At 48.5% G+C, this 27,952-nt stretch overlaps 1 protein-coding gene and 1 pseudogene across 1 annotated transcript; one reads left to right on the top strand and one right to left on the bottom strand.

Moving 5' to 3' along the window:
- Positions 1-338: 338 nt before the first annotated feature.
- Positions 339-8,827, bottom strand: LOC138436309 (keratin, type II cytoskeletal 3-like). Its single transcript, XM_069581946.1, has 9 exons — positions 8,183-8,827; positions 6,190-6,410; positions 5,241-5,301; positions 4,394-4,489; positions 4,046-4,210; positions 2,832-2,957; positions 2,007-2,227; positions 928-962; positions 339-646 (listed from the first exon to the last, which is right to left on the bottom strand). Exons 1-9 carry the CDS (start codon positions 8,825-8,827, stop codon positions 339-341), a joined length of 1,878 nt encoding a protein of 625 aa, XP_069438047.1.
- Positions 8,826-27,599, top strand: LOC138436308 (ADP-ribosylation factor-like protein 2-binding protein pseudogene; annotated as a pseudogene).
- The last annotated feature ends 353 nt before the right edge of the window (positions 27,600-27,952 follow it).

Below are 27,952 nucleotides of genomic sequence, written 5' to 3'. Positions count from 1 at the left end.
CAGCAGGAGACTGGGGCGAGAGGGGGCGCCGAGAGAGAGCGGGTAGCCGGTTGTGCACAGGGCTGGCTGGGGCTTTCCCATAGGACAGTGGAACATGGGCTGGGGTGGGGAGCCCTGCGGGGCGGGGGCGGTGACACAGCCCAGCCCCTGGGCACTGCCCCGCGGCTCGGCCTTATGGGAGTAGATGGTTTTTCCGCCAGATCACCCTTCCCAGGAAATTTTGGGCTGCTCTGCCAGCTGCAGAAGCTACGTAGGGAAAGGGTCCCACGGGTATGTGAAAGGGCGTACAGAGCTAGAGTGTGCCGGCAGGTGAAGGGGGCCGGTGGGTCTGAGAACGTTCAGAGTTTGTGGTGGGACCGCTGGCTCTGGGAGGAGCTTTGTGTGACCCGGACCGAGCTGCGACCGCCGCCCCCGCTGACGGCGCACGAGCCCCCGGAATTGGAGACGCCCCCGCGCACCGCGGAGCCCCCGCCGGAACTGCCGTCCAAGCCCAGGCCCCCGCGGCTGGCCCTGCTGCCCCGGCCTCCGCTGCCCAGACTCCCGCTGCCCAGACCGCCGCCCCCCAGCCCTCCTCGACCCCCAGCTCCTCCTCCCAGGGCGCCGCTGCCGCCACTGCTGCTGCTGGTGGTGGTGTTGTGAAGCATCTCTGCAAAGATCATTTGGGGTCAGCCAGCTTCAGGGAGGCCGGTCCAGCCCGCCCCTGGGTACCGCCCACTAAGGTTTTGCGGAGTCGGGTGAGGGCAGGCCTCAAGACAGCCGGGCAGGGGAGGTTGGCCTCCCCCGCCGCCACCCTACAAGCTCTTCCTAGCCTGCAAATGGTGCAGCCCACCAGCGCTGGCCCACAGTACCCCCCGCCCCCCTCCTCTGTTTGAGAAACATTATCCCAAAGCATCCAGCCCCTTTCCTGAGAAGGAACCCGGTACTCACCGATGCTCACAGAACTCTGGCACTCCCCAGACATCCTGTTGGGGAAGATCAGACCTCGGTATTAGCATCTGTGCCGGAGCCTCCTTTCCTTAAACACACCTTGCCTAGGTCAACAGCAGTGAAAGCCTTGGTCCCCCTCGCTCCTTCCTGACTGAGGCTGACTGTAAGAAATAGGTGCTCAAAAATGCCATGACATGCATTCCTCCTCCTGTTGGGTAAAGTTGGGCTTAAATTGTTACCCTTTCCCACTAACATCACCTTCAAGAAGATCAGAGCAGAGGGTCATTCGTGTGTCCACCCGTACTCTTCCTGCTCCTCAGTGGCCTATATAGTAAATAATGTTTATATCTGTCCCTTTAAAGGCCAGAGCCCTATAACCAAGTGCCAGCCTACAAGAACCCACTCTTCAGAAACCTACTATTAAGGCCTTAAATAATAAAGAAATAACGTAGAAATGGTATTTATGCCTGTGAAAGTGAAAGTCGCTCAGTTATGTCTGACTCTTTGTGACCCCATGGACTATACAGTCCCTGGAATTCTCCAGGCCAGAGTATTGGAGTGGGTAGCCTCTCCCTTCTCCAGGGGATCTTCCCAACCCAGGGATGCGAACCCAGGTCTCCTGCATTACAGGTGGATTCTATACTAGCTGAGCCACCGGAGAAGCCCAAGAATACTGGAGTGGGTAATCCATCCATTCTCCAGAGGATCTTTCCAACCCAGGAATCGAACTGGGGCCTCCTGCATTGCAGGCAGATCCTTTACCAGCTGAGCTACCAGGGAAGCCCTTATACCTATGAGTCCTCCTCTTTTTCAGACATGTATTTTACAGCTAAAATATGAGACATGAAAGATGGGAAAATCTGCCCAAGATAACTTTCTGGTGGTGTCACTCTTGCCTAGAAAGCACAGTTCTCCTGAAGGATTGGCAGCATCTCAAAACCCTTAAAGGGGCAGGAGGGGGTGGGTGGAATGGGCCTGCTGAGGGCTACTACCATCTCCAGCAGTGCGCATGCGCGTGCTCAGGCAGCAAAGCCGCCAGACCTCTCAGCCTCAGGGAAAGCAAAGGGATTCCAACTAACCTGCACTCCTCGCCCTCCAGGAGGGTCCGGTAGGTGGCGATCTCAATGTCAAGGGCCAGCTTGACATTCATCAGCTCCTGGTACTCCTTCAGCAGCCGGGCCAGGTCCTCCTTGGCCTGCTGCAGGGCAGCCTTGAGGTTCTGAAGCTTGGCATTGGCATCCTTGAGGGCCACTTCCCCACGCTGCTCTGCATCAGCAATGGCTGTCTGCAGGTTGGCATTCTGGGTTGGGGGGACCAGAAGTCCAATTTAGGTCAAGTGGATTCACTGAGAGCCTGCCTGTGTGCTTGGGGCTTACACATGGATCACCTCATGTTGGACAAATGAGGAAACTAAAACCCAAGAAGATTAAGCCTGGGCTTCAATCGAAATCCTAGTGCCTCCAGGAATGGGGTTAACACCATCTGGCCTCAAGGACCTAGGCCAGCTCAGGAGTTAGACTCCTCCTATACCTCTCTTCTCCTCATGGTAAGAGTCTAAGCATCTCTTGAAAGCCCTCCTCCTCCAGGAAGTCTTCTTGAATTATCCAAAGAATTGTCTCTCTGCCCTAATCCATGTCAATGTGAGCTACCTTGGCTATTCTCCTAATTTGGTCTTCACACAGCTTCTTTCCCCAACCTCCCTAATTATGTCTGAACTCAACATTTCTGGTCCACATTAGCCTCCAGTCTCTAGGCAGGCAGGATCTGGGTCCATAAGACACAGCCCAGAAGCACGCCCCGTCAATTTTAGCATGCAAGTGGCTGGGACGTGAGTGCTGAGCCCTGAGGTTATGGTGCAGGCATCAGCCCGCAGTCTCAGGTGAGTGTTCCTTCCTCCTTTCCACCTGCTTCTTGAGGCTCTCAATCTCGGCCCGCAGCCTCTGGATCATCCGGCTGAGCTCCATGACCTCACTCTTGATACTCTTCAGGTCGTCCCCATGCATGCCGGCTGTGGTCTGCAATTCACCCAACTGTACACAAAAAGAGTCACGCATTCAAAAGGCCAGCAGGGCCTACTACGGTCCCCTACTCCAACCCTTCTGCATCACAAACAGCAAACCAAAAACAAGAGTTAGGGCCTGTGCAAGGTCACCCACTGGAGGAATCAGGTGCTCTGTCCTCTGTGTCAGGGACACGTGTTACAGCACAGTCGCTGCTGGGATTTTTTTTTTTTTTTTGAGCTTTTACTTTGCCCCAAGCCCTGTGCTTTACTTCATAGAACCTCACAGCTCCCTGGTGAGGAAGACATTATTATCCCTATCTTATGAATGGGAAAACTGAGACACAGATTGCTTGAGTACCATGACTAACTCTCCAAGGTATCAAGTAAGAGGGCTGGAGCGTGAATGCAAACATTTCAGATGCTGGAGCCATCTCTTACCCAGCAGGCTATACTTCTGGGGCAGAAAACTCAGAAGAGTCTGATGCTTAAGGGCTAGTTTAGGCCCCATTCAGATTTGGGGATGGGAGAAAGGTGTACAGAATTCCTCCGCCCTCTAACTTTGCTCTGTCTCCCTTGCTCTCCCCCCACTTCCTTTCAGACATTGGCTTCAACCCCTCAGTGTGATCAGATCAGAAGCAAGCATGACAGGGCCCAATTGGGTGCAAGCAAAACGGAAGTGTCTCCAACAATAAAAGATATGCAGCCAGAGGGCTTTAGGTTAAGGATTTCTCAAGCTTGGCATTAGCGACGTTTCAGACAGAGTTAATTTTTTGTTTGGTGGGAGAATGGCATCTCATGCATTGTAGAATGTTTAGCAGCATCTCTGGCCTCTACCCTCCAGACTCCAGTAGCACCCCACCCTCACCCCTAGGTGTGACATTCAAACCTGTCTTCAAACATTGCCACGTGCCTCCTGGGGGAAAAGCATACCTTCCCCCCACCCCAGCTGAGAAGCACCAGGTTAGAGCAATGTCAGAGCTTTCTTATTAGGAAGGGAGATGTCTGATAGCAAACCAGCCTAGTAGGAGGGAGAGGAGCCACCACGCTGGAAACGCAGAGAAGAATGATTCTGGAGCAGACTCGGCCCTCCTGGAGAGACGTGACGGTATCACCCACCTTGGACTGATACAGAGCCTCAGCCTCAGCCTTGCTCCTCTGGGCGATGGCCTCGTACTGGGCGCGGACCTCGGCGATGATGCTGTCCAGGTCCAGGCAGCGGTTGTTGTCCATGGACAGGACCACAGACGTGTCGCCTGTGTCTGACTGCATCTGAGACAGCTCCTGCAGGGCCAGGCAGACATGACCCCTCCTGAGCTCGCCAGGGGACGCAAGCCACCAGCTCAGAAGGAAGGGCTCTGAACCAACTGAGGGACAGGTGAGAAGGTGTCACTTTTGTCAGAAGGACAGAGAGATGAAACGTTTTCTCTGGGAGACAGGAGGCAGGTGGGTGAGGGGCAGACTTACGGCATCATCGAGGGCCTTCAAGAAGTCGACCTCATCCGTCACGCTGTGCACCTTGGCCTCCAGCTCCACGTTGGTCATGTAGGCAGCATCAGTGTCCTGGGAGAGAACTCAGTCATGGTCCCCTCTGACCTGTGGGCTTCGCCCAGTCCTGGGCACTGAGGGAGGGAGCCGGGCAAAGGGGCCACAGGGAACTGCCCCCGCCCCCCAGAGCTCCCACTCAGGGGAAATGAGACGCCCATCCAGGCACAGGCAGACCGGGCCTAACATTACCAAACAGACTGCCTTTCAGGCTGGGCCAGAGGACCCTTCAATAGAAAACAGCCAAAGAAGCTGTGAGGGTGAAAAGAAGAGCAAGGGCTGGGCCGGGGCCGTTACACTGAGACTGGGTGAGGAGAATTCGTGAGCAGGGTCTGGGGGAGGATCTAAATCAGCAACACTCAAAGGTTCTCTCTTTTTTTTCCCAAAGGCTCTCTTTAAATTGCTCCTCCTGGGGTCAGGGGGAGGAATATATATACCATATATCCTTCTCTTCATCCACTTTCTGATCACAGCTCAAGATCTAATGGGATTCATAGACCCACAGGCCCATCAGGAGGGAGTCACATGGCTGGTGGACCCTTTGGACCCTCCTCCCAGGAGGGGAGCAGCCAGGCCCTGAGATGCCAGGCCCAGCCCCTCCCAGCTTGCTAGGGTGGAGGGGCTCCCTGGCTCCCTCCGTGGCCCTCCCTCACCTACATGGCCTGAAGGAGACCCTCAAAATAAGAGGACTGGACTTTTTCTCCCCTCCACCTCATAGCACCCTATTCAGCAGGGCTCTGGGGTGGGAGGTGGGGGAGAGACCCTTCACCTTCTTCAAGACGACGAAGTCATTCTCTGCCGCAGTGCGCTTGCTGATCTCCTCTTCATATCTGTGAGAAGAGAGGCACTTTCTGGCCCATCTTCCCCAGGAGGTCACCATGGCCTCAGAGCACTTCCCCTCCCGTAAGCAGCGCAGTCTCAGGGCTTATTCGTCCTGCCCTCAGCTCAAGGCCTGGGCCCTTGCATGCACCACCTCCCAGGTTCAGGTGAGACCGGGTTTTTCTACACGCTTCACTGAGCACTGTGTGCTGTCAGAGGGTAGGGCCTGGAGCCACTCTATGTGCAGCAAGTATGGTAGCCCCATGGGCTCTTGGTAAGTACTTCTTGAATTCATGAAAACCAAGAATGGCGCTACAAATGTGCCAGGTCTTATTCTGTGAATGACATGTATTAACTCATTCAGGCCTCACTACAGTGAACAAATACTATCACTGTCTCCATTTTACAGATGAGAAGACTGAGGCGCAGAGAAGCTAAGGAGTTAGTCCAAGATCACAGAGCTGAAAGTGGTGGAATAGACCTTGCCCAAGGCACTCGGATCCCAGAGACCGTACTCTTACCTTTAAAGTAAGCTGCCTCTCATTCAGAAGCCTATTGACAAGGGAAATACAGCCCACATTTGGAGGGGAATTTGGAGATGATCTAGTCCAAGGAGGATGGAGGGTGTTGTCTGAGTCTGCGTGGTTTGTGAGTGAACTTCAGAGTGTCTCGGAACACCCCCACCAAACTTACATGGATACACCCTTTCATTAAATTCTTAAAAGAGTTACTGCCCAAAACAAACCATGAGCCATTATTTTAAAGACTGGGATCTTGAAAGTCGGAGATGGAGGGGGTGAATCCTGCCCAACATGTAGCCAGCTGGAACAGAGCTGGCCCCTCCCACCCTCCAACCCATCCTGCCCCACCCCCTGCCCCAGGAACTGAGCAGCACCCACCTCTTCTTGAAGTCCTCCACCATCCCCTCCATGCTCCTCAGCTCCTCGTGCAGCTTGTCCTTCTCAACATGCAGACCATCCAGAAAGGCCCTGAGGCTGCTGATGTAGTTCTCAAAAAAAGGCTCCAAGTTGCGGTTGTTAGTGTTAGTGCCAGATCCCTGCTCCTGCAGGAGGCTCCACTTGGTCTCCAGGACCTTGTTCTGCTGCTCCAGGAACCGCACCTGCCATCCAATAGGAAAAGGACATCAGGGAGCAGTCTGCAGCCAACTCCAGTCTTGGATGACTTTCCTAGAAACAGAGTTCCCAGGGGTCTCCCAGTCCCTCCTGTTGGGTTGCATTTTGCCTGCTACAATAGTTCAGTACTAACCCCATGTGGACAGCAACATCAGTGTCCTACAACAGAGGCGGAGCCCTGCTGTGCGGATAAGGAAACTGAGGCCCAGAGTAACCAAGGTGACATTACAAGCTAGTAACAAACCAAAACTGAGGTTTCTTGATGCCCAGACTGGATGACCTTCCCAGTGTATCATTCACTCATCCATCCATTCATTCCTCAGTCGTTTAGTGCTCAATAAATAGCAGGAGATTTGAGAGCCTACAGCAGATGTAGTTTCCAGGAAGAGGTTTACAGTACATCTGGGTGCCCTGTGCTAAGGTGAGAAATAGAGAAAACCATAGAGAAATGCCTCTTGGGCTGCCTTAGTCCTAGGAACAAGGGCCCAGATGCACCGAGGATGGGCCCTTGCTGCCCAGCCTGGTTAAATGTAGGACTCAGATGCATTTAAACTGAACCACTAGCTAAAGATGTCTCAAACTTTTCATTTGCTACAAAATGTTTCTGTACACAAGCTCAAAGCCAACTGTATAAACAGTGGAATAAATATCAATCAATTGACCATTCAACAAATATTTGCAGAGCACCAGGCATGTGCCACACCTTATGCTGGCCACTCAGGACCCCAGGACCTGGGAATCCCCCTTCAAAGATGATGAGAGATCTTGCTGAGATGGTCTTGGACAGTTCTCCTCCTTCTGTGGAAAATAGTATTTTCACATCACTTTCTACCTCTCTGTGAATAATTTATCTGAACACCCAGGTATCTGCCAGGAACTAGTAGGTCACTAGGCTTTGAAGAGCTTCCCCTCTGCAAAGTCTGATATTCCAATGTTAAGATCAACTTCATCTTCAGCTTTGCCCAAGCCTCTGATGTATGGTGAGAGGACCCCCAGTGAGTCCCTACAAACCCTTTCTTTAAGACCTGATACTATCCTGTGGTCACAAAGAGATCGCAACACCTCATACTCGGCAGTCCTGCTGAGACCCTCAGTTAGCAGCTGATCAAGGCTGGATACTCTCTAGTCACCACAACTATTGCCGTAGTGTCCCCACTATGACGTGGAGTAGTCAGAGTGCAGAAAACCTGATAAAACATTGCTTCAGCCTCACCTACACACAGACACGCATATACCAAGGTCAGTGGCCTAACGTTCACAGCCTCTCATGCCGAAATCTTCCTATGAGAGTCACCCAGGAGGAGGTACCCCTTACCCTCGTCCCCTCCCTCCCCCAAAAACACCCTGCAGCCCTCTCCTTGGGCTGACAGTAGATTAGTTCATCACTCAGGTGAATATCCAGCTTTGGCAGAGTTGGTCTCTCTTTCAAAGAGGAGCAGTTGACAGTTTTCCTGAGATGGAGAAGGGGTACAGAAGCCAACAGTGAGGGGACATCCATGGGGGCAACAGTCTCGGCAGCGCCAGAGGCACCTCACAGAGCTGCGGTGACAGGACTTACACAAAGGGCAGTGGCTCGATCCAGTAAGGGACCGAGGTCGTTTCATCATCTACCACTTTCTTAGCAGGCCCGCCGCTGAGGGATGGAGGTGGAGGATGGACCTGCAAGTCCTTCCTTGGGTGCAAAAGGAAAAGAGGAAGAGCAGGCCAAGCTCATCAGGACCAGCTTTCTCACTGTCCAGCTGTCCCGAGGTGGGCTCACCTTGTCAATGAAGGAGGCGAACTTGTTGTTGAGGGTCTTGATCTGCTCCCACTCCTGAGCCTTTACTTGCCCAATCTGGGGGTCAATCTCCACATTGAGGGGCTGCAGGAGGCTCTGGTTGACAGTCACTTCCTGGATTCCCCCAGGGAAGCCACCTGGGCCAAAGCCACCAGGGCCACCAAAGCCATGGGGTCCTCCAAAACCACCAGGACCACCAAAACCACCAGGGCCACCAAAGCCACCAGCCCCTCCTCCAAAGCCACCAACTCCCCCTCCAAAGCCACCAGCTCTTCCACCAAAGCCCCCGCCCATCCCTCTTCCACCACCTCCAAAACCACTGCCTCCTAAATATCCCCCACTGGTGCTCCCAAACCCTCCAGCCCGGATGCTGCCTCCAGCCACGCTGATGGAGATCTTCTTGCTCCCCCCCAGGTTATAGAGACTCCTGCTGCCAAAGCCTCCTCCCATCATGGCACAGGCGGCAGACCCACCGCCACCCCCACCTGAGCGGGAGGCCAAGGAGGACTTGGAGGAGGTGACCCGGCTCTGGCCCGACACCGCGGCTGAGCGCCCGCTGAAGCCCTGCCGGCGGCTCCCGCTGGAAGACCTGCAGGACTGCTGGCTGTAGCCGGCCTGACGACTCATGGTGGACAGCAAGGTATTCCAAAAGGAGAGCGGGCCAGAAGGTTGGCAGAAACTCGGAGACCTTCTGAAGCTCTGGGCCAGAGGTGGCGCTTATATAGTGCTGGGAGCGTGGCTGGCTGATGGTGCCAACCAACTAATTGAGGTATTATCAGCTTTGGTTTGCCTGGCAGAAAGAGGTCAAGTCCAAAACTCGAAACACACCTTGGTAATCACCCCAAATTTCCAAATTGCTTTGTCTCCCCAGGGTTACTCATCTGAAGTAAGCTTAAGTTGGGAGAGGGGCCATCCTGCAAGGCTGGACACAGCCCTAATCTCCGAGAGACTTACCCTCCCATCCCGGGAGTGACAAGTCAGCGTTTCCATACCTCCCCTGTGTCCCCACAGCCACTCTGCCAGCCCATCAAGCCTCAGGAGTTTACAGGATAGGTGCAGAGCCTCAGTGAGGACATAGGGGAAGAAGTGAGGAGAAGTGGGAGGGCTGGGAAGGAGAAGGAGGATGAGGAGATGGAAAATGCAAGAGTGAGAGAAGGGTTAGCATCCCTCTGGGGCTCTTGCCACCCAGGCAGGAAAAGGCACACATCTGAATCTCACAGCAGGATGTGTTCTTAACCGTGTGGGCCTTGGATGGAGAGCTGGTTGGGGAGCTGGGAAAATAGGGTGCAGGGGGCTCAGGCCAAGAAACAGAGGGATGTACAGTGGACTGAAAGGATGCACAGACCACAGCCAGAGCTTCCCCAGTGGCTTAGTGGTAAAGAATCTGCCTGCAGTGCAGGAAGTGCGGGAGACAGGGGTTGATCCCTGGGTCTGGAAGATCCCCTAGAGGAGGCATAACAGTGCACTCCGGTATTCGTACCTGGAGAATCCCACGGACAAAGGAGCCTGCTAGGCTATGGTCCGTAGGGTCGCAAAGAGTCGGACACGACTGAAGCACCTAAGAACACACGCACACACAGACCATAGCCAAGGACTTTGAGAAAGGCGACAGACAGGGAGGGGGCCTGTGGGGAAGAGAAAGCTGGAGGAAGACTAACCCAGGAAGGAAGAGTGTGCAGACCACCTGGTCCAGGTCAGAGAGACCACCAATCTTTCCTATTCCAAGCTCACACTAGAGAAATGAATCCAGGATTTCTCATTTCTCCTCTCAGCTCCCCTAAGATACATCATCTACACCACCCAGGAAGCTTGAGTGGCTCCCTGGGATGGCTATAAACTACATCCACCCGCAGCTGGGCAGGGTACATTTAACTTGATTCAGACCACAGGCAAGTGAAGGCTCTTTCCATCCTCAGTTTTCTAAAATATATTTTTATTTATCATTACAATGTATACGATAGAGCTGATTACTTCCAATCACATCATGATCTCGTAGATTTTTTTCCCCAATATTCTTTGCATTACTCTTTATTCCATATTAGAAACAAAAGTTTCAGATATCTTTTGACTCAGTGTTCCAAGTTCTTGGGACATATCATCAGTACTTCCCACTCTCCTGTTGGGTTCTTGCCTCTTATCTCTGACTCTTTTTCCAGGGCACATTGTTGACTAAAATCCATGAATTCTACAGAAAAATCATTTAAACTGCTAATTTCCCTTTTCTTGTCACCATCAAGGTTCTTAAAAAAAGAAGAATGATTGCTATTTGTAAGGTTGTTGAGAGGATGGTTATGAGAAAAGCAAACTGTCCCATCACTTATCATGTGTGGTATGAATGTTTAATCACTGTTACATTTACCTCCCACTGCCCTTCAGAAGCAAAGACCAGTCTTAATTACTCCAAGGCTGAAAGCGGACCTCCAGGTTCTCTGGAAAATGTCTTTACTTAAAGAGAAAGAGAAAGGAGACTTCTCTTTCCTCTTCTAATTTGGCCTCCTTTGTCCCCAGATACCTGCTCCTCCAGGAATGCCCCCTCATTTATCTCACCCAGCCCCTTTGTTTACCCCTCACCTTCTGGCTGCTCAGTATACGTGCTCTCAACAAAGAGTGCAGGGTAATTGCTCCCCTACAAGCTCACTGGGAATCGAGCCAGTTTAAACCAGTGACCCGTGAAACCTTAGTTCCGGGAACTCTGCTCCTGTTTCCTTCAAGCACACAAAGACCCTCAAGTCAAGTGGCCTCGGACAGGGTGGCAAGTGGAGGTTCTGTATGATCGAGGTCTGCTTGGATCGCAGAATTCAATGTCCTCAGACTGCTGGACTTTCTACACACACGAGCGCGCACGCGCACACACACACACACACACACACACACACGGGAGCAAAACACAACGTGTACTGTGCATTCACAGTAACCATACATACATCTGTACATACTCACAAAACCTCTCACACACACGCAGACACGCTCTCAACACAGTTCCCTGCCCAGCGCTCTTTCCCATGAAGCCCTTGATGTCACAAACGGGCATTCCCCGCTTTGTCTTCTAAACCTCATTCCCTCATGGCCCTGATTCTTGCCCAAAGCATCTCACTAATCTGAGAAACCAAGATACAGCAACTGGGTCCAAACAAAGGCACAGGCTGAGAGTTAGGCAGCCCAGGTCCTACCCTGACTCAGCTACCACCCGCGTCTTCTCTCTGCTGCTCAGCCTCTTCCAAACAAGGAGGGTGGCTCACCTGAGCAAGGGATTCATGCAGACCTACTGAAGCCCAGGGGGCAGGAGGAAGGGGCAGCAGCGGGCAGTGCCCCAGTGTCTTGGCCACCGCCATCTCAGCCCGCTGACATCCATGAAGGATAGTCCACCTGGTGAGAGCGGGGATGGTGGCCTGGTGACTGGGTTGGGAGACGGGGACTTTACAACACAGCACATAAAGCCACTCTCATTGCCGACCCGTGAGGTTGATCCTGACTCCAAAATCCAAATAGTGTTTTGGGTTCAAGTGTGGCTGATGCCCGCATCCAAAGAGACCCTGAGAATGAATGAGGAAATGTCCTGCACCGTCTTCCTGCCCCACCCGCCGTGGTTTTCAGTGCTATCACAGAGAAATTCTTCAGAACAATTAGCTGATTTCCACCCTTTGGCAGCTGCCAATGCCAGGGCCCAGTCTGAATATGCTGAGAAGTCAGTTTGCATTTCAAACGTCGAGAACAAAGTCCAAAGAGCTTGAGGTGGAAGTCTGGGACTCTAATGAGGGCCCAGCCCAAATCTCTTATTCCTGACAAATCCCACTCTAATCCCCCACACCCACAGACAAAAAAGCCCAGCCGCTCTCCTCTGACACCTCTTAGGGAGAGAAATGGTGTGCTTCTGGCCGGGAGGTGCCCCCGCTGAAAGCAGTAGGTGGGGCTTTCTAGGAGGTGAGGGCACAGGGGTCCCAGGGGAGACACGGGGCCCTGCACCACCTCCTCTCCGTGGTCACAGCTGCGCCTCCCAGGACGGCGCCCTGACCAAGACTGCCTCTGCTCTGGGGAAGCTGGGCCCTCACTGGGAGAACTAGGGAGGAGGAAAAGGGATTGCTCCTGCCCACAGGCAGCCCCCGCTTCTCCAGGGACCAGTGCACTCAGATGCTGGTGCTCGAGGCTAAGGACAGGCTTGGCAACACAGGGCACAGCCGCTGGGCCAAGGACAGCAGGTGGGAAAGAGCCAAAGAGGGAGAAAGAGATGGGGCTGCACCAAGATGGGGGACCCTGGGCCAGGAGGCCTGGCAGGAAGGGCGGGGTGGACGGTGTCCTGGGCAGAGTAGGCCCTAAGGTCTGCAGTCAGAGGGCATGCTGCTCCACAAGGAACCTCTCCTCGACACTGAGCTCTGAGCCGAGTCTCCCCAGGGAGGGGCCAGCCCTGTGGCATCTGGAGCTCAGGAAAAAAAGTCTAAGGCCCAGCAGCTGCAGTCTTGAACTTAGCTCAGTCCTGAAGGAGAGGGCCAGGAGAGAAAGGATGGCTTCCTCACAGTGCCCAGACTCTCCCAGCCAGAAATCTTTCAGAGCGATGCCACGGGAGGGCCCTCTAGCCAGAAGCCGGAGGCCCAAGCCCCAGGCTCCAGACCCCTCTGGGCCTCCAGTTAGCCAGTCATGAAATAGAGCTGATACATCTCTGCTCTCCCATTTGAGCAGAGAGGATGGGAGGTGAGTTAAATACAGTAAAGGGCTTTATAAACTGAAGAGCAGGAGTCCTGTGTTGACTCGGGGGGTTCTAATAGCAGAAAAGCAAGTCATGAGGGTGCTGGCTGGGTGGCAGGCTCCATAATTAACACTCTACAGACTTCTCCCCACTTGACCCTCATTGCAATCCTATAGGGAAGATTTGTAGCTCCATTTTACAGATGAGGAAAACTGGGGCCTGGAAATTAAGTGACTTGTCCAAGACCACAAGTGCAAAGCCAGGCCTCCGACTCAGTTCTGTCCCAATCTGGAGGCCATGCTTGTGGCCCCACAGGGCGTTCTGTGTCTGTTCCTGCCCAGAGCTCAGTGCATGGAGCAAGCCCTGACTCTGAACAGTTAATGGGATTTGATCACATTCTGGAAATGGCAGGTAAAACCAGAGCATGGAGTGGGGAGAAGAGTCACAAAGACCACCACACACTTGTCCAGGGATGGTCCCAGGAGGGCGCTTTGTGTCATTTCCCCCGCAGAGGTGACTGTTTGTGCTGAGCTATCCCCCTCCTTCCTGGTCAGGCCCATGGCCCGGATTTTGCAAACTGGTGGACCCCAGTCTGGAGCCATGGGCCACTGAGACACAAAGCAGTTCACAGCTGCCAACCGTTGCCTCCCTCAGCCTCTGCGTGAGGCCCTGGTGTGAGCCCGCCGCCCTCACCCACGCCCAGCCACCACTTCCTGGGCACCTCTCTGGCCGGGCACTACCCTGACCTCCTCTCACCCACTTTTCCTCTGTCCCAGGGATCATGAACAGTCCTCAGACTTAAAGCCCTTCCCCCTTCCCTTTACACCCCAAACTGATGCATCATTTAGGAGCAGCCCAGCCCCATCACAAAGCCTCATATGACCAGCCTGGCCCCTCGGCCTCTTCTGTCCTAAAGCACCTGGGACGCCTGTTGCCCCTACCACATCCATAAGTCACATGAGGGCATCTTCCCTCCCTTAAACCAGTGTGAAAGCCCTTGGAGGGCAGGCCTCATACCTGGGGGAGTCCTCTGTCCCCCAGCACCCAGCCAGCTTTGTACAACTCAGGAAGTTCTTGGTTCCCTGTAAAAGCCAAGCCACAGCCTCATAGGCATACGTGCCAGCACTTAACAGTTTCTGACATTTGTGGAGTGTCTTCAACTTTTTAAAACCCTTCACTTATCTGACTCGACAGACAAATGGGCAAAAAACACCACCTAGAGATACACACCCTCCTGTGACTCACAGACAAAGCACTTTCACACAACTTGTGACCCCAAATGGAAATGACAAAAGCATTAAGCATGAGTTTGAAGACTGATGCAGTCAGGAGGTAGATTCTGTCCCAACCTACCCACTGATTCTGCTCTCTGTTAAAAGGCATGAAGATTAGAACAGGAAGTGAAGGTCAGGCACAGAGTTCAGAGGACCCAGAAAGAATGTCCAAACTCTGTTTCCTTAAGACTTCATTCTCTCCAAGGAATCCAACATGGACCACTATCCATTCAATCATCTCTCCCAACATCCGTTCATTCTCTCAGCAGTCACTGTTAAATGCCTACATATGGCTGGTCCCAGGCTACCCAATAGGAACACAATGATACGCAAGACAGGGTCCAAGATCCAGAAAAGCTTCCCGTTGTATTGAAGGAAGGGATCAGTCATGTAAACAGCTCCTTATAGTACTTTGGGGGTCAGCATTTTTGACAGAAGATCAAAAAAGTGCTATGAGTAGACAATGAATAAAGGCTATGGAAGGTATCAGGGAGAAGGTCGTTTTCAGTGGGGTGTTGAGGGATGAGTAGGAGTGGGCCCAGTGGGTGGGCAATAGGAGAAATATACCCCACGTAGAGAGGAAAACATTTCAAATGTTGGTGAGGGGAGAGAGTTGGTGAGAGATCCCACATACTTGTAGAACAGGAGACATGGAGGAGGGGGAGAGGTGATAACAAACAGCTGGATGTGTAGGTCGAAACTGATGGCAATGATCTCTGTTCTGTGCTGCAAATTTGGAACTTCAATCTGTGGACAGTGGCCCTCAGTGCTGAGTGCACATCAGATCACTAGATAGCTTTTTTTTTCTTTTTTTAAATCTATTTTTAATTGAAGGATAATCGCTTTACAGTATTATGTTGGTTTCTGCCAAATATCCCCATGAATCAGCCATAGGTATACCTATGTACCCACCTTCCTGAGCCTCCCTCCCCACTCCACCCTTCTAGGTTGTTACAGAGCCCAAGTTTGAGTTCCCTGAGTTATACAGCAAATTCCTATTGGCTATCTATTTTAGGTATAGTAATGTATGTTTCCATGTTACTCTGTCCAAACATCCCACCCTCTCCTTCCTCCCCCCCACCACCGTGTCCATAAGTCTGCTCTCTATGTCTGTGTCTCCATTGTTGCCGTGCAACTGGGCAACCTGAAAGAAATGGATAGCTTTTTAAAATCCAGGTCCTCAAACTCTAGTCCTAACTTCCGGAGTCAGAATCTTAGGGAATGTGGCCCAGAAACTTGTATTTTTGTAAAGCTCCAGCTTGCTTTGATGTTGATGGACTAATTTTTATAACAAAAGAAACTTTATCAAAGGAGGAAACTTCCATGTTTTTATGAAGGGCTGGGTAACAATAAGAGAGTCACCTGTTCTGTCTTCAAACCAGACACAGAGTTTCGTCTAGTCCAAGAGGTCTGGACCAGTCACTCAGCCTTTAGATACAGCTGCAAATGCTGATGACTACAAGGTACCCAGAGCCGTTAAAAGGGGGCAGGGAGCTCGAAAACACATTGCCGAGAACAAGAAAATGCAAACCAGAGCCCCGGGCAAAATATGCACGATACATACATCTGATGGATCTCAAAAACATCCTGCTGCAATGAAGAAGTCGGACACGAAAAGAATATGTGCTACATGATTCCGTTTGTACGAAATTTTAAAAGAGACAAAACTAACCTATTGTGACAGAAAGCAAGCCCAGCCTGGGCCTGAGGGCTGGCGGGGGAAGGACTGCAAAGGGGCAGGAGAGCATTTTGGAAGGTGACCTAGATTTTGACTGTGGCAGTAGTTACCCTGGTATATACATTTATTAAAATTGATTGAAATGAATTGTTACTGTATGTAAATTGGACCTCAAAGAAGTTGATTTTAAAAGGGAAATAGGAAGAGACAACAGGAAGAACAGAACACTCCTGTTAAAGATAACATGAGCTCTGGGCTATTCTTTGGAATAGGTATTCCAAGGAACTTCACTGTATTGATTTGTCCCCGTTTATACCAGGCCATGGTTCCTTAAGGCAACAGCCATGTTATGCTTCTCCATAGCAGGGCAACCTCGTGGTACATTGGTCTCAATGAAATTTAACTAAATGGATAAATAACTCGCCCAGGAAGAATATGTAACATGAAAAGAACAGTAGATCAAAGAAGGCACCCAAGAAAACATCAGTGCTTAAATACTTTTCATTTTATTTTTAACTATAAAATATTTCAGTCATATAGAAAACAATATAGCAAACACCTATGTGTTCACCATCAAGGTTAACCAGATGGACATCTCTCTCTTAAAGTGTGTAGAATCCTCAGTTTGATGACCATGTGGAAGAAAGAAGCGTACGCAAAAGTCAACTGCAGATCTGAATGTGAATGAGATTCACAACAGTAAACCTTTTAGAAAACACCAGAGAATATCATCATGCTCTTTGAGTAAAGAGCAGAGTATGGGACATGAAAAGCACCGCACAAAAGAAAAATATGATGAACTTATGAAATACAGTAACTACTTTATCAAAAAGCTCCACTGAAGAGTGAAAAAGTAACCTACAGAGTAGGAAACAGTATTCATACATGAGCAAAGGGCTAATATCCAGAACATATAAAGAACCCCTATAAATCAACAAAAGAGACGGACAGCCTACTCAGTAGAAAAATGGGCAGAAGAGAGATACAGAAGATGGTATCCAAATGGCAATAAATATATAAAAGGAGCCCAGCATCATTAACCACTATGGGACATACAAATTAAAACCACCAAGACATACAATCATGCATCCTTCCAAACAGCTAAAATACAAAGGAAAAGTGAAAGTGAAAGTCGATCAGCCGTGTCTGACTCTTGGCCACCCTGTGGACTATACAGTCCATGGAATTCTCCAGGCCAGAACACTGGAGTGGGTAGCCTTTCCCTTCTCCAGGGGATCTTCCCAACCCAGGGATAGAACCCAGGTTTCCCACATTGCAGGCAGATTCTTTACCAGCTGAGCCACAAGGGAAGCCCAAAATACAAAAGAAACTACCAAATGTTAGCAAAACTATGGAGCAGCTGGAACTCTCCTACACTACTAGGATGGCTACCTAGGGAAATTATTTGGAGTATCTGACATAACTTAGCACATCAGTGCCCTACGAACTTGGCAATCTCACTAGCAGGTATTCATAAAGCCATCGAGAGGACACGTGTATTCACCAAAAGACATGGACTGGAATATTCATTGACACGTTGTTCATGACAGCTGAAAATATGAATCCAGTGCCCCATCACAACAGAGAACACAAGTAAACTGGGGATAGCACACTGATGAGAATGAACGACTTTCAACTGCACGGCTGGTTTGGGATGATTCTTCATATATTGTGTTAAGTAGAAGAGTCCAGCCACAAACCATATGCTTCTGCTTATATAAAGTACAAACACATTAAAACCTAACCTATGGGAATTCCCTGGTGATCCAGCAGTTAAGAATCTGCCTGCCAGTGCAGCGGAGATGGGTTCAATCCCTGATCAGGGAAGATTCCACATTACACAGGGCAGCTAAGCCCATGAGCCCCAACTGCTGAAGCCCATGACCCTAGAACGTGTGCTCTGCAACAAGGGAAGCCACTGCAGAGAGAAGCCTGTACACCAGAGCTAGAGAGCAGCCCCTGCTCACCGCAACTAGAGAAAGCCCACACGCAGCAACAAAGATCCAGCCCAGCCAAAAATTAATGATACATTTTTAAAAAGCTAACCTTTGCTGCTAGAAATCAGTATTTTCCTGGGATTGCGTGGGATGGGAAGTGGTTGGAAGGGAGCTGGGCATGCGGGCTTCTAGGGTTGTGGGAATGGATGTCACATGAGTGGGTTCAATTTGTGAAAAGTCATCAGGCTGAACACTTGAGGTCTGTCCTCTTTTCTGTATGTATATTACAGTCCAATAAGTTTTTTTTTAAATGTTGCAGAACTCTAGCATTTAATGAGTAGACTGAGGAAGAGAAAGCCACAAAAGAGATTGAGAAGGCAGGGCATAAGAGGTCACAAGAAAATAAGGGTAAAAAGGGTGAACAGAGTCAGAGCTTCAGAGGGTTTAGGGAAATGACAAAAAATAGGCCACTCTGGGGACTATGATGTTGTCCCTGGAGACTTTAGTGGGCGCACAGTCAGTGTGGTGGGCAGAGGGAGATCCTGATGGTAGAGGGCAAGGTGAATGGGATGTGCTGGGCAGATTCTTATCTTGCCAGGGTCTTCTTCCAACTCTGAAAGAAGGTCCTCCAAAGCCACCTCTCATGTCCCCCACTCCAGCTCCCTCCAAAGGCACCCGAACACCTCTGAGCCAGGCCCCCAGCCTGGACAGCACATCCAGCCACACTGAGTAAGAACTTCTAGCACCCTCTCCCTCCAAGGCTGTACTGGCTTCTGCTGCTAGAGGCACCCTTCTCATGACACAGGCTGTAAAGACTGACTGGGCAGGTAGAGAGTCAGCTCTGGCCAGATGCTGCAATGGCAGAGAGACAACTGGAGCCCTTGGTGGCCTGGGACGGCCTGCTGGACGGCTGGCTTGTTGTTTTCAGAAAGCCTTGGAGGAAAGGGCCTTCTGGCACAGGGAGGGGGGTGGGCGTTTTTATACGTTCCAGTGAATTGGTTCATTAATTGGATAATTTCCTGTGCTTGATTTTTCTAGCCAAAATGGGTCAGTGCCTCAGATCTTGAACATACCTTAGCTGAAATCCTGGAGTCACAAGATGCTTTGATTTTTCTGACATTAATGCTTCCCTGGTGGCTCAGACATTAAAGAATCTGCCTGCAGTGAAGGAGACCCAGATTTGATTCTTGGGTCAAGAAGATCCCCTTGACAAGGGAATGGCTACCCATTCCAGTATTCTCGCCTGGAGAATTCCAAGAACAGAGGAGCCCGGAGAGCTACAGTCCATGAGGTCACAAAGAGCTGGACACGACTGAGCAACAAACACTTTCACACTTTCACTCTGACGTTAGTCTTATTTTGCCTTTATCAGATCCAAAGCAGAAAAGCACTTAGGCTGTCCTATGGATGGGCTGCTCCCTAAGGGGGCCCAACCCTAAACTTCAAGGCATCTGCTTAATGACTTTCCATGCTCCTCTCGTCTTCAGTGACCTGGGTCATTGGCTCTTGTCACTCAGATCTCAGCTTTTAAGGAAGAGGTTTGTAGGAGAACTTTGTCTCTAGAAATTGTGTTCAAAGTATGGTCCTCCTTAGAGAAAGTTTATAACTACTGGGTCCATGCACTCTGGAGCCCACTCATCACAACAAAGAGCCCACATGCTGCAACTAAGACTCAACACAGCCAAGAGTATAAATAGATAACTGTTTTTAGATAAATAAATTACAAGGGATGAAAAGGAGGGATGGAAATCTGTACCTGTGAGCCAGTGACTATGCATAAACATTATTTAGGGCTGATTCAAACAAGCGCTTTGAATGAAAATATTGATGAAGCATTATGGGAAATGTGAACTGAGACTGAATAGGTGATCATATTACTAAAGAGTTAATGTTCATCCCACAGAGGGTCATAGTGTTATTCAGTCAGTTCAGTCCCCCAGCCATGTCCGACTCTTTGCAGCCCCATGGACTGCAGCATGCCAGGCTTCCCTGTCCATCACCAACTCCCAGAGCTTGCTCAAACTCATGTCCGTTGAGTCAGTGATGCCCTCCAACCATCTCATAATGTTACTATGGTCACATTATGTAAAGGGTCTTTATATTTGAGAGAAGCTTACGAAAAAATTTATGAATAAAATGATATGACATCAGGATTTGCTTCACCATAATCAGGAGGGGTAAGAGGAGTGGATAGAACAAAGATAAAACAAGATAATGAGTCGACTGTTGACCTGGGTGAAGGGTCCAGAAGCACTGATTATACTACTCTCATTTTCATAAGAGGAATTTTGAAATTTGTTTGAAATTTTCCATAAGAAAAAGATTTTTAAATAGCTACTTCACATAAAACTAAATATAACACTTTTCTTCTCTATAATACACGAGCAATTTTTGCTTTAAATAGCAATTTCCCTTCCAAGTACACCCAAATGAGGACATTATTGCATATAACTCAAATTTGTAATTTGCCCGAACCTGGCCACTATAATAAGAAGTTGGGTGGTAAGATCAAAATCCAAAAATAATTTGACAGTTTGGGGCTTGAGCCAAATCTAACAAGAAAGATTTAACAGAGATTAATGTAAATCAAAACCTTAGATGTATGAAAACAAAACAAGCTCTATGGTTCAGACTGGGGAGATTCACAATAGCTTTATAAAGTGGCGCCAGCTCAGGATGACTCAGCAGCAGGAAAGGACTGCCAGACTCACCTGCAAGGTTGGAGGATGCACGAAAAGTAGTCCCGATGTGCATGCTTTTCATGAGCTAGTTAATCCTCATCTAGGGGGTTGGGCTGTATTCCCTATATCCAGAGTGTGACAGGCAGCCTGGGAGGGAGCATGACAAAGCACAGGAGGAAATGGAAGTGTTCAGCTTGGAGAAGGAATCTGATAAAGAGACAACCATCCTCAAACATGTGGAGATTCTCATGCAGAGGGAGACTTGCTCCCTCTGGTCACAGAGGGGAAACCTTGGACCAATGGGTAGAATTTACAAAGTAGGACAAAGCTTAGCATCTTCTGTGAGAGAGAGGAGGACCCCACCCAGGAGGGTGGATTGCCATTTAGAGAACTGGTTTTGGAGAGGACTCCAGTATCTAAATGGGGCTCCTCTTAATGGCCTCTGAAGTCATTTCTAGCCTTAAGAGTCTGATTCTTCAGAAATCAATAAACAGCAGTAACTCTAAAAATAATGATGGTAATATAGATTTATTGAGTACTTACCTTGTTCTGGGAGCTGTGCCAGCTCTAGCATGCATTCCATTATTTAATCAGTTCACCAATCAACAAGTGCTATGAAGTGCACATTTTCTACCCAGTATTAAGCAACATATGAACAGCATATGACGTAGTCCCTCTCTTTAGAAAGTTTGTCATCTAGTTGCTAGTCAAAATTTTCATATCTGTAGTACAATAGCTGCACAAATATCGCTCATTCTATAAAGTGCTTTTCATGTATTCCTTGAAACATCCCTGAGAGACAGATTTTATTTTTATTACCACATTGTTGCTGTTGTTGTTCAGTCGCTCTGCTGCTGCTGCTAAGTCGCTTCAGTCATGTCCGACTCTGTGCGACCCCAGAGATGGCAGCCCACCAGGCTACCCTGTCCCTGGGATTCTCCAGGCAAGAACACTGGAGTGGGTTGCCATTTCCTTCTCCAATGCATGAAAGTGAAAAGTCAAAGTGAAGTCGCTCAGTCGTGTCCGACTCTTCGCAACCCCATGGACTGCAGCCCACCAGGCTCCTCCGCCCATGGGATTTTCCAGGCAAGAGTACTGGAGTGGGGTGCCATCACCTTCTCTGGTTCAGTCGCTCAGTCCTATCCAATTCTTCGCAACCCCATGGACTGCAGCACACCAGGCTTCCCTGTCCACCACCATCTCCCAGATCCTGTTCATGTCCATGGAGTTAGTGATGCCATCCAACTGTCTCATCCTCTGTCATCCCCTTCTCCTCCTGCCCTCTATCTTTCCTAGCATCAGAATCTTTTCTAATGAGTTATCTCTTCACATCAGGTAGCCAAAGTATTGGAGCTTCAGCTTCAGCACCAGTCCTTCTAATGAATATTCAGGATTGGTTTCCTTTAGGATTGATGACTGGTTTGATCTCCTTGCAGTCCAAGGGACTCTCAAGAGTCTTCTCCAGCACCACAGTTCAAAAGCATCAATTCTTCAGCGCTTAGCCTTCTTTATGGTCCAACTCTCATATCCATACATGACTACTGGAAAAACCATAACATTGACTATACAGACCTTTGTCAACAACTTGATGTCTCTGCTTTTTAATATGCACTTGACATAAAAACTAATAGCTAAGATTTTTAATTAATCTCTTCTTCTGTGAGTGCCTGTTTCTGGTGTTGCTCAATATGATCCTAGCTTCAAACAAAAGATTAGCTTTTTATTTTTAAAACCTTTTCATCCCTATAATAAAGGAATTAACTTAAAAATTATAATATAAGTTTTAAAAATAGGGAAATAGATGGGGAAGCAGTGGAAACAGTGTCAGACTTTATTTTGGGGGGCTCCAAAATCACTGCAGATGGTGATTGCAGCCATGAAATTAAAAGACACTTACTCCTTGGAAGAAAAGTTATGACCAACCTAGATAGCATATACAAAAGCAGAGACATTACTTTGCCGACTAAGGTCCGTCTAGTCAAGGCTATGGTTTTTCCAGTGGTCATGTATGAATGTGAGAGTTGGACTGTGAAGAAGGCTGAGCACCGAAGAATTGATGCTTTTGAACTGTGGTGTTGGAGAAGACTCTTGAGAGTCCCTTGGACTGCAAGGAGATCCAACCAGTCCATTCTAAAGGAGATCAGCCCTGGGATTTCTTTGGAAGGAATGATGCTAAAGCTGAAACTCCAGTATTTTGGCTGCCTCATGCGAAGAGTTGACTCATTGGAGAAGACTTTGATGCTGGGAGGGACTGGGGGCAGGAGGAGAAGGGACGACCGAGGATGAGATGGCTGGATGGCATCACTGACTCGATGGACGCAGCTCTGAGTGAACTCTGGGAGTTGGTGATGGACAGGGAGGCCTGGCGTGCTGCGATTCATGAGGTCTCAAAGAGTCAGACACGACTGAGTGACTGAACTGAACTGAAGTTTTAAAAAAGGATTCTAATCACCCAATGATAAATATTCCATAGCAGATGAAACAAAAAATAAAGTGTGCTAAATTATCTAAATTTTATTATCCATAAGAACTGTGAGAGAGAGTGTTTGGGGTATTTTTGTTTTTGTTTTTGTCTTAGTTTTAAAGTAAACATAACAAAATGGACAAAGTCTGGGACTATTTTAAAGCTGAGCTTTGGAACAGACTTTATTTGATTTTAAGCAGAAAATCTGTGAGCAGATCCGAGCTAAAGGAGGGGCTGGGAGAAGTCAAGTTTAGAGGAAGCAACGGTGAGCATCAGCCTCCCGAAACAGAAGAGTCCCCTAGGCAGCTGGACCAGATTTCAGCACCAAGGACAGAGTAGGGCTCTGAATAAAAGTAGGCCTCTGCAGAGCCTGGCAGGCTACAGTCCATGGGGTCACAAAAGAGTCGGACATGACTTAGAGACTAAATAACAACTACCATCAAAAGGATTCCCAAGTGGTGCAGTAGTAAAGAATCTGCCTGCCAGCACAGGAGACGCTAGAGATGTGTGTTTGCCTGGCAGGTATAGTCCATGGGATCGCAAAGAGCTGGACACGACTCAACATGCATGCATGCACGCTGCCATCAAAAATCAGAGACACCCCACTGCCTAAATGTATTGTGAAGAGATAAAACTCCATCTATGTTATTAATAAAGCGTGGAGGTTACAAGTAGGGATTCTGGGGTCCAACAACACTTGTTCAAACCCTGGCTCTACCACTTGCTAACTGTGACCTTTACCACAGTGTGAACTTTACCTCTCTGTGTCCCCTTTTCCTCTGTGTAAAATGAGGATAAACACACCTACTTCATGGGATCATTATGAAGACTAAATGAGTTACCCCCCAAATTCCCCTCCTATCCAGGCTGCCACATAACATTGAGCAGAGTTCCATGTGCTATACAGTACGTCCTTGTTGGCTATCAATTTTAGATATAGCAGTGTGCACGTGTCCATTAAAAACTCCTGACTGGATACATGTATATATACACACACATATACATATGTATATATATGCATATCTGAGTCCCTTCACTGTTCACCTAAAACTATCACAGCATTGTTTATTAATTGCCTATATCCCGATACAAAATTTAAAAGTTAAAATAAAAGGACAATGAGTTACACATGGAATTCTCAAAACAATGTCTAGGCAGGTAAAAATTACTAAATAAACTTTTACTTCATTTACTGTTTTTCCAGAAACTTGAAATCTCAGGATATGAGGGGAAAAGGAGGTCCAAGTGTTGTAGCCAAAGTCTTGCCAGGAGGAGGGATGGCTGCCATTGAATCACAAGGAATGAGGATATAGCAGCTGCTTTTGACCACATTCTCCCACCACTTTGGCCCAAAGACCCAAGAGGGAGGTAAGGAAAGGCTGCTCCGGAGGTGAGCCAGGCTGGGCACTGAAGTTAGCCATTTGGCTATTACTGAGCCGTTTGGAATTCTTGGCCACGACTGAACACTGAAGCCAGTATGTAAAATGTGCCAGCCCGGGGGTGTGGCCTGCCACGAGATGGATCCAGAAAGAGTGGAGCACATCATGGCAGTTGGACATATTACAAAGTCTGACACAGTTGACTTAACCCCAAAGACTCCCTCAGCACCCCATTCTCTCTTCATCTCTCACTCACTCCACACACAGCTGCTAATATAACTTCCTGCAGGCCACATTTCCTGTGTGCTGCCCTCTAATCTAGCAAGCATCGTGGGTCCCTTTTATTCTATCAAGCTCATAAAGCTAAATGCATCATTATGTATTGCATTTTAATGGAGATGAGAAACCAGAGAAGTGAGGGGAGGCAGGGCAGAGTTCATGTGCAAGGGAACTAAAGGAACTGATAGGATGGGGGTTCACTCGGGAAGAAACTCGTAGCTTGACAATGTCTATCTGGGCTTTAGCTTCCAGGCAGATGTGCTTATAGGGTCATCAATCCTGGGAGAAAAAAAAACTATTGCAGAGAGGTGTGGCTAAGGGTAGGGAGAGTTTCTGCATCATCTATCAGGTCCCACTCTCAATATTTGATGCATGAGTGCTGGTCACTGCTGGTGATGGTCTCCATAGTCCTGGGTTCTGGTCATCAGCTACAGGGCAATCCTGGAAATCCTCCTGAGAAAGTGTCACGTCCTTGAGAAAGGACCGCCATTTTCCCTTTGCTTGTCCCATCTCCGCCTTATATAACCCCACCACCCTGCTCACCTTCTTCACAACCATGAAGTCATTCTTAGCCTCAGCACTTGTTAAATTCATCTGCATATCTACTAGGAAGGAGAAAGGTCATGCTCAAAGGACAGCTGAGTCAAAGTATGTGTGCATGTGCCCAGGGAAAGGTGTTTATCCCTGGAGATGGCCAATAATTATGGAAAGCTGAAACAAACTATCAGAAATACCTTAAGTCCTAGATTTTCTTTGTAGTTCCATCACAAAGGATTATTGTTGGCTAGCTAAGACCCTGCATCTTAATTATCAGTTTCTCAAGCAAAAAGTGAATGAAATATATTAAAGGACATTTAAAGATGAACTGTGTTGGCCTTGACTGTGAGAAACCACATCTTTAATAAGACAGAATGCTTGACCTGAAACAACCAAATGACTAGTGTTAATGGTGGGAGTGGTTATGGAGCTCTAGTGCACACATTTGCTAATTGCTCTCCCTAGCAGCCTAGGAACAGAGAAAACAGCTAGGTATTTATCTCTGTCAGCTAGCCAGGCATTATTTCAGTGACCTTGGGCATCAGAGTGAGGTTCTCAGAAACTCAGCCAGTGGGAGAAAGAATGTCCCGAACGTACAAGGTAGGAGGAAGGATAGAGAGACTGATTCAGTTAGCACATCAGTCTCTGCTGTCAACTGTATAGCAGCAAGCCAAGGAAACCCACTCCCCTCTGAATCCCTACAGAACTTTCTAATGAATTCTTTGGTATATGCCCCTGGTCCTTCACTCCTTCAAGGATCTCAGAGTCTTCTCCACCCTTCCTGGAGGACCAGTTCTTACTAGAAGAGAAGCATCCTCCCCATTCATATCCCAGGCAAACCCAATGCCCCATCCCACATCAGATTCCTGGGAAGCAAACTCTGAGATGGATTTGTGGGCAGAAAACATATGGGGAGGGCCCTTAGGATTAATGTTGTGAAGGAGAGAATGAAGCAGGATTGGTGTAGGGAGCTATCTACTACAGACCCCTAATCCCTTCCAAACTGATTCTTGCTTATCTTTCTCTTAACTTCACCCCACTCTGTTCATCTCATCTACTACTGCAAGCATGATTTTGGAGGTGGCCCTTCCGCCAACTTGGTCCCACTTTCCTGCAATCCTGTTAGCCTCCTCTGACCTCCCTCTCCCTGAACTAGGTTCTATCTTCCTGACCTCACACCAACTATTCTCAGCATCCCCACAGATAACTAATTAGGGCTCAATGATGAATGTTTCTGAGATTCTGGACTCCTGAGTGGCTCAAAGTGCTGTTAGAAAAAAAAAAAAAAAAAAGTGCTGTTAGAGTCCTTGCCTCAGACAAGCAGATTAATAAGAAAAACAAAATATCCACCCAAAGAGAAAATGGATTAAACAAAAGAAGGAAAAATTCACAGAAAGTGAAAGTTAAAGAATTAATAAGCAGATTTATAATGTTCAACCTCATTACTAATTGAAGAAATGAAAATAAAACCTGAAAAAAACAGTGAAAAATTCAAAAAGAATATCAAAAAGTGTTCATAAGACTGGAGAAACAAGAAATCATATATTACTTATAAAAGTATATTACTTATAAAAGTATCAATTGGTACAATGTTTCTAGACAGAAGTTTGACAATATAAATCAAAATTTTAAAGTGGCCTAGCAATTCCACATCTAGGAAGGTATCTTAAAGAATGAACAGGATGAGTGCTCAGAGATATGTGTTCATTGCAGCAATGTTTATTATACTGGAAAATAATAGAAATAACATATGCATCAAAGTGCTATGCTACAAGCATATAACGGAATATTGCTCAGTCATTAAGAACGATGTCAGCCGTGGTTACAGGAACCAGGGCATTGCTTCCAGAGGTCAGTAATGGGAGCCAAGTCCAGAGTGGTGGGTGGGGCATAGAGTTCCTGGGTGCGCTGCACCGACCCAGACTCGGCTGGGCCCCAGACTGGTGAAACGGCATGGAGTGGATATAGCAGAAGTGACGGAAGTCTTGGAGGAAGAGAGTTTCCCAGTGTCCACTCCCTCCGCCGCTGAAGCTGAGTTAGATGCTATGGTTGGCTCTATGGAGGACATTATCATGGATGCGGAATTCCAAGTACAGCAGAGAAATTTCATGGACAAATACTACCAGCAATTTAAAAACACAGAAGAGAATAAACTCACCTACATGGCAATTTTTAATAAAAACCTTTCTTTCATAGAAAAGTATGTTGAAAATCAGCTCCTGGAGCGGATACCCGGATACAACATGGCAATTTTCACCGCAACGTTAAAGCACCATAATGATGAAGCGGTTCATGACGTAGTCAACATGCTCACATTCACAGACTTTCTGGCATTTAAAGAGATGTTTCCACAGTATAGAGCATAAAAAGAAGGCCGACGACTGTATTTATGCAGTGGTTTGGTGGTGACTTCCTTGTGCAAATTAGCTTCCCGGAACAACACGCAGCACTACCTCCTCCGTCCAGGCAGTGGAAGCTTGATATCATGAGCCAAATCGCCTGAAAGAGGCTTCTCCTCGCGATGACAGGAGAGTACATCTTGGAGAAACTAGCTCTGTTCTGCAGCATTTTATTAATTTTAGATATTAATGGGTCAAAAAGATAATTACCTGACTCTCCCAGGACTTCTGCTTTTTCTGAAACACTTTCCATTCAATAATCCCGGCTAAAGTGAATAACTTCTCATTGTGCTTTTGAGAGTCTGGCTGCTCCCAAGCAAGGCTGTGTCAAGCATTCCACCTGGAAGGCCCCTAGCCCAGCATATATGTTCCTGTGTCAATAAAGTGGAATAATACCATGTCCCAAACACCAAACACCACAGGCGGGCTTTGCCTGAACCTTT

This window comes from Ovis canadensis, chromosome 3, assembly GCF_042477335.2.
Source record: "Ovis canadensis isolate MfBH-ARS-UI-01 breed Bighorn chromosome 3, ARS-UI_OviCan_v2, whole genome shotgun sequence".
NCBI lineage: Eukaryota > Metazoa > Chordata > Mammalia > Artiodactyla > Bovidae > Ovis > Ovis canadensis.
The sequence above is the reverse complement of the archived record's forward strand: the minus strand, read 5'-3'. Positions and strand labels throughout refer to the sequence as shown.

Coding starts and splice junctions, on each gene's coding strand:
- LOC138436309 (XM_069581946.1), bottom strand. CDS start 8,827: ATGAGTCGTCAGGCCGGCTACAGCCAGCAGTCCTGCAGGTCTTCCAGC. Junction 5,302..6,189: donor GTGGAGGACTTCAAGAAGAG/GTGGGTGCTGCT, acceptor CTCTTCTCACAG/ATATGAAGAGGAGATCAGCA. Junction 4,211..4,393: donor TGAAGGCCCTCGATGATGCC/GTAAGTCTGCCC, acceptor CTGGCCCTGCAG/GAGCTGTCTCAGATGCAGTC.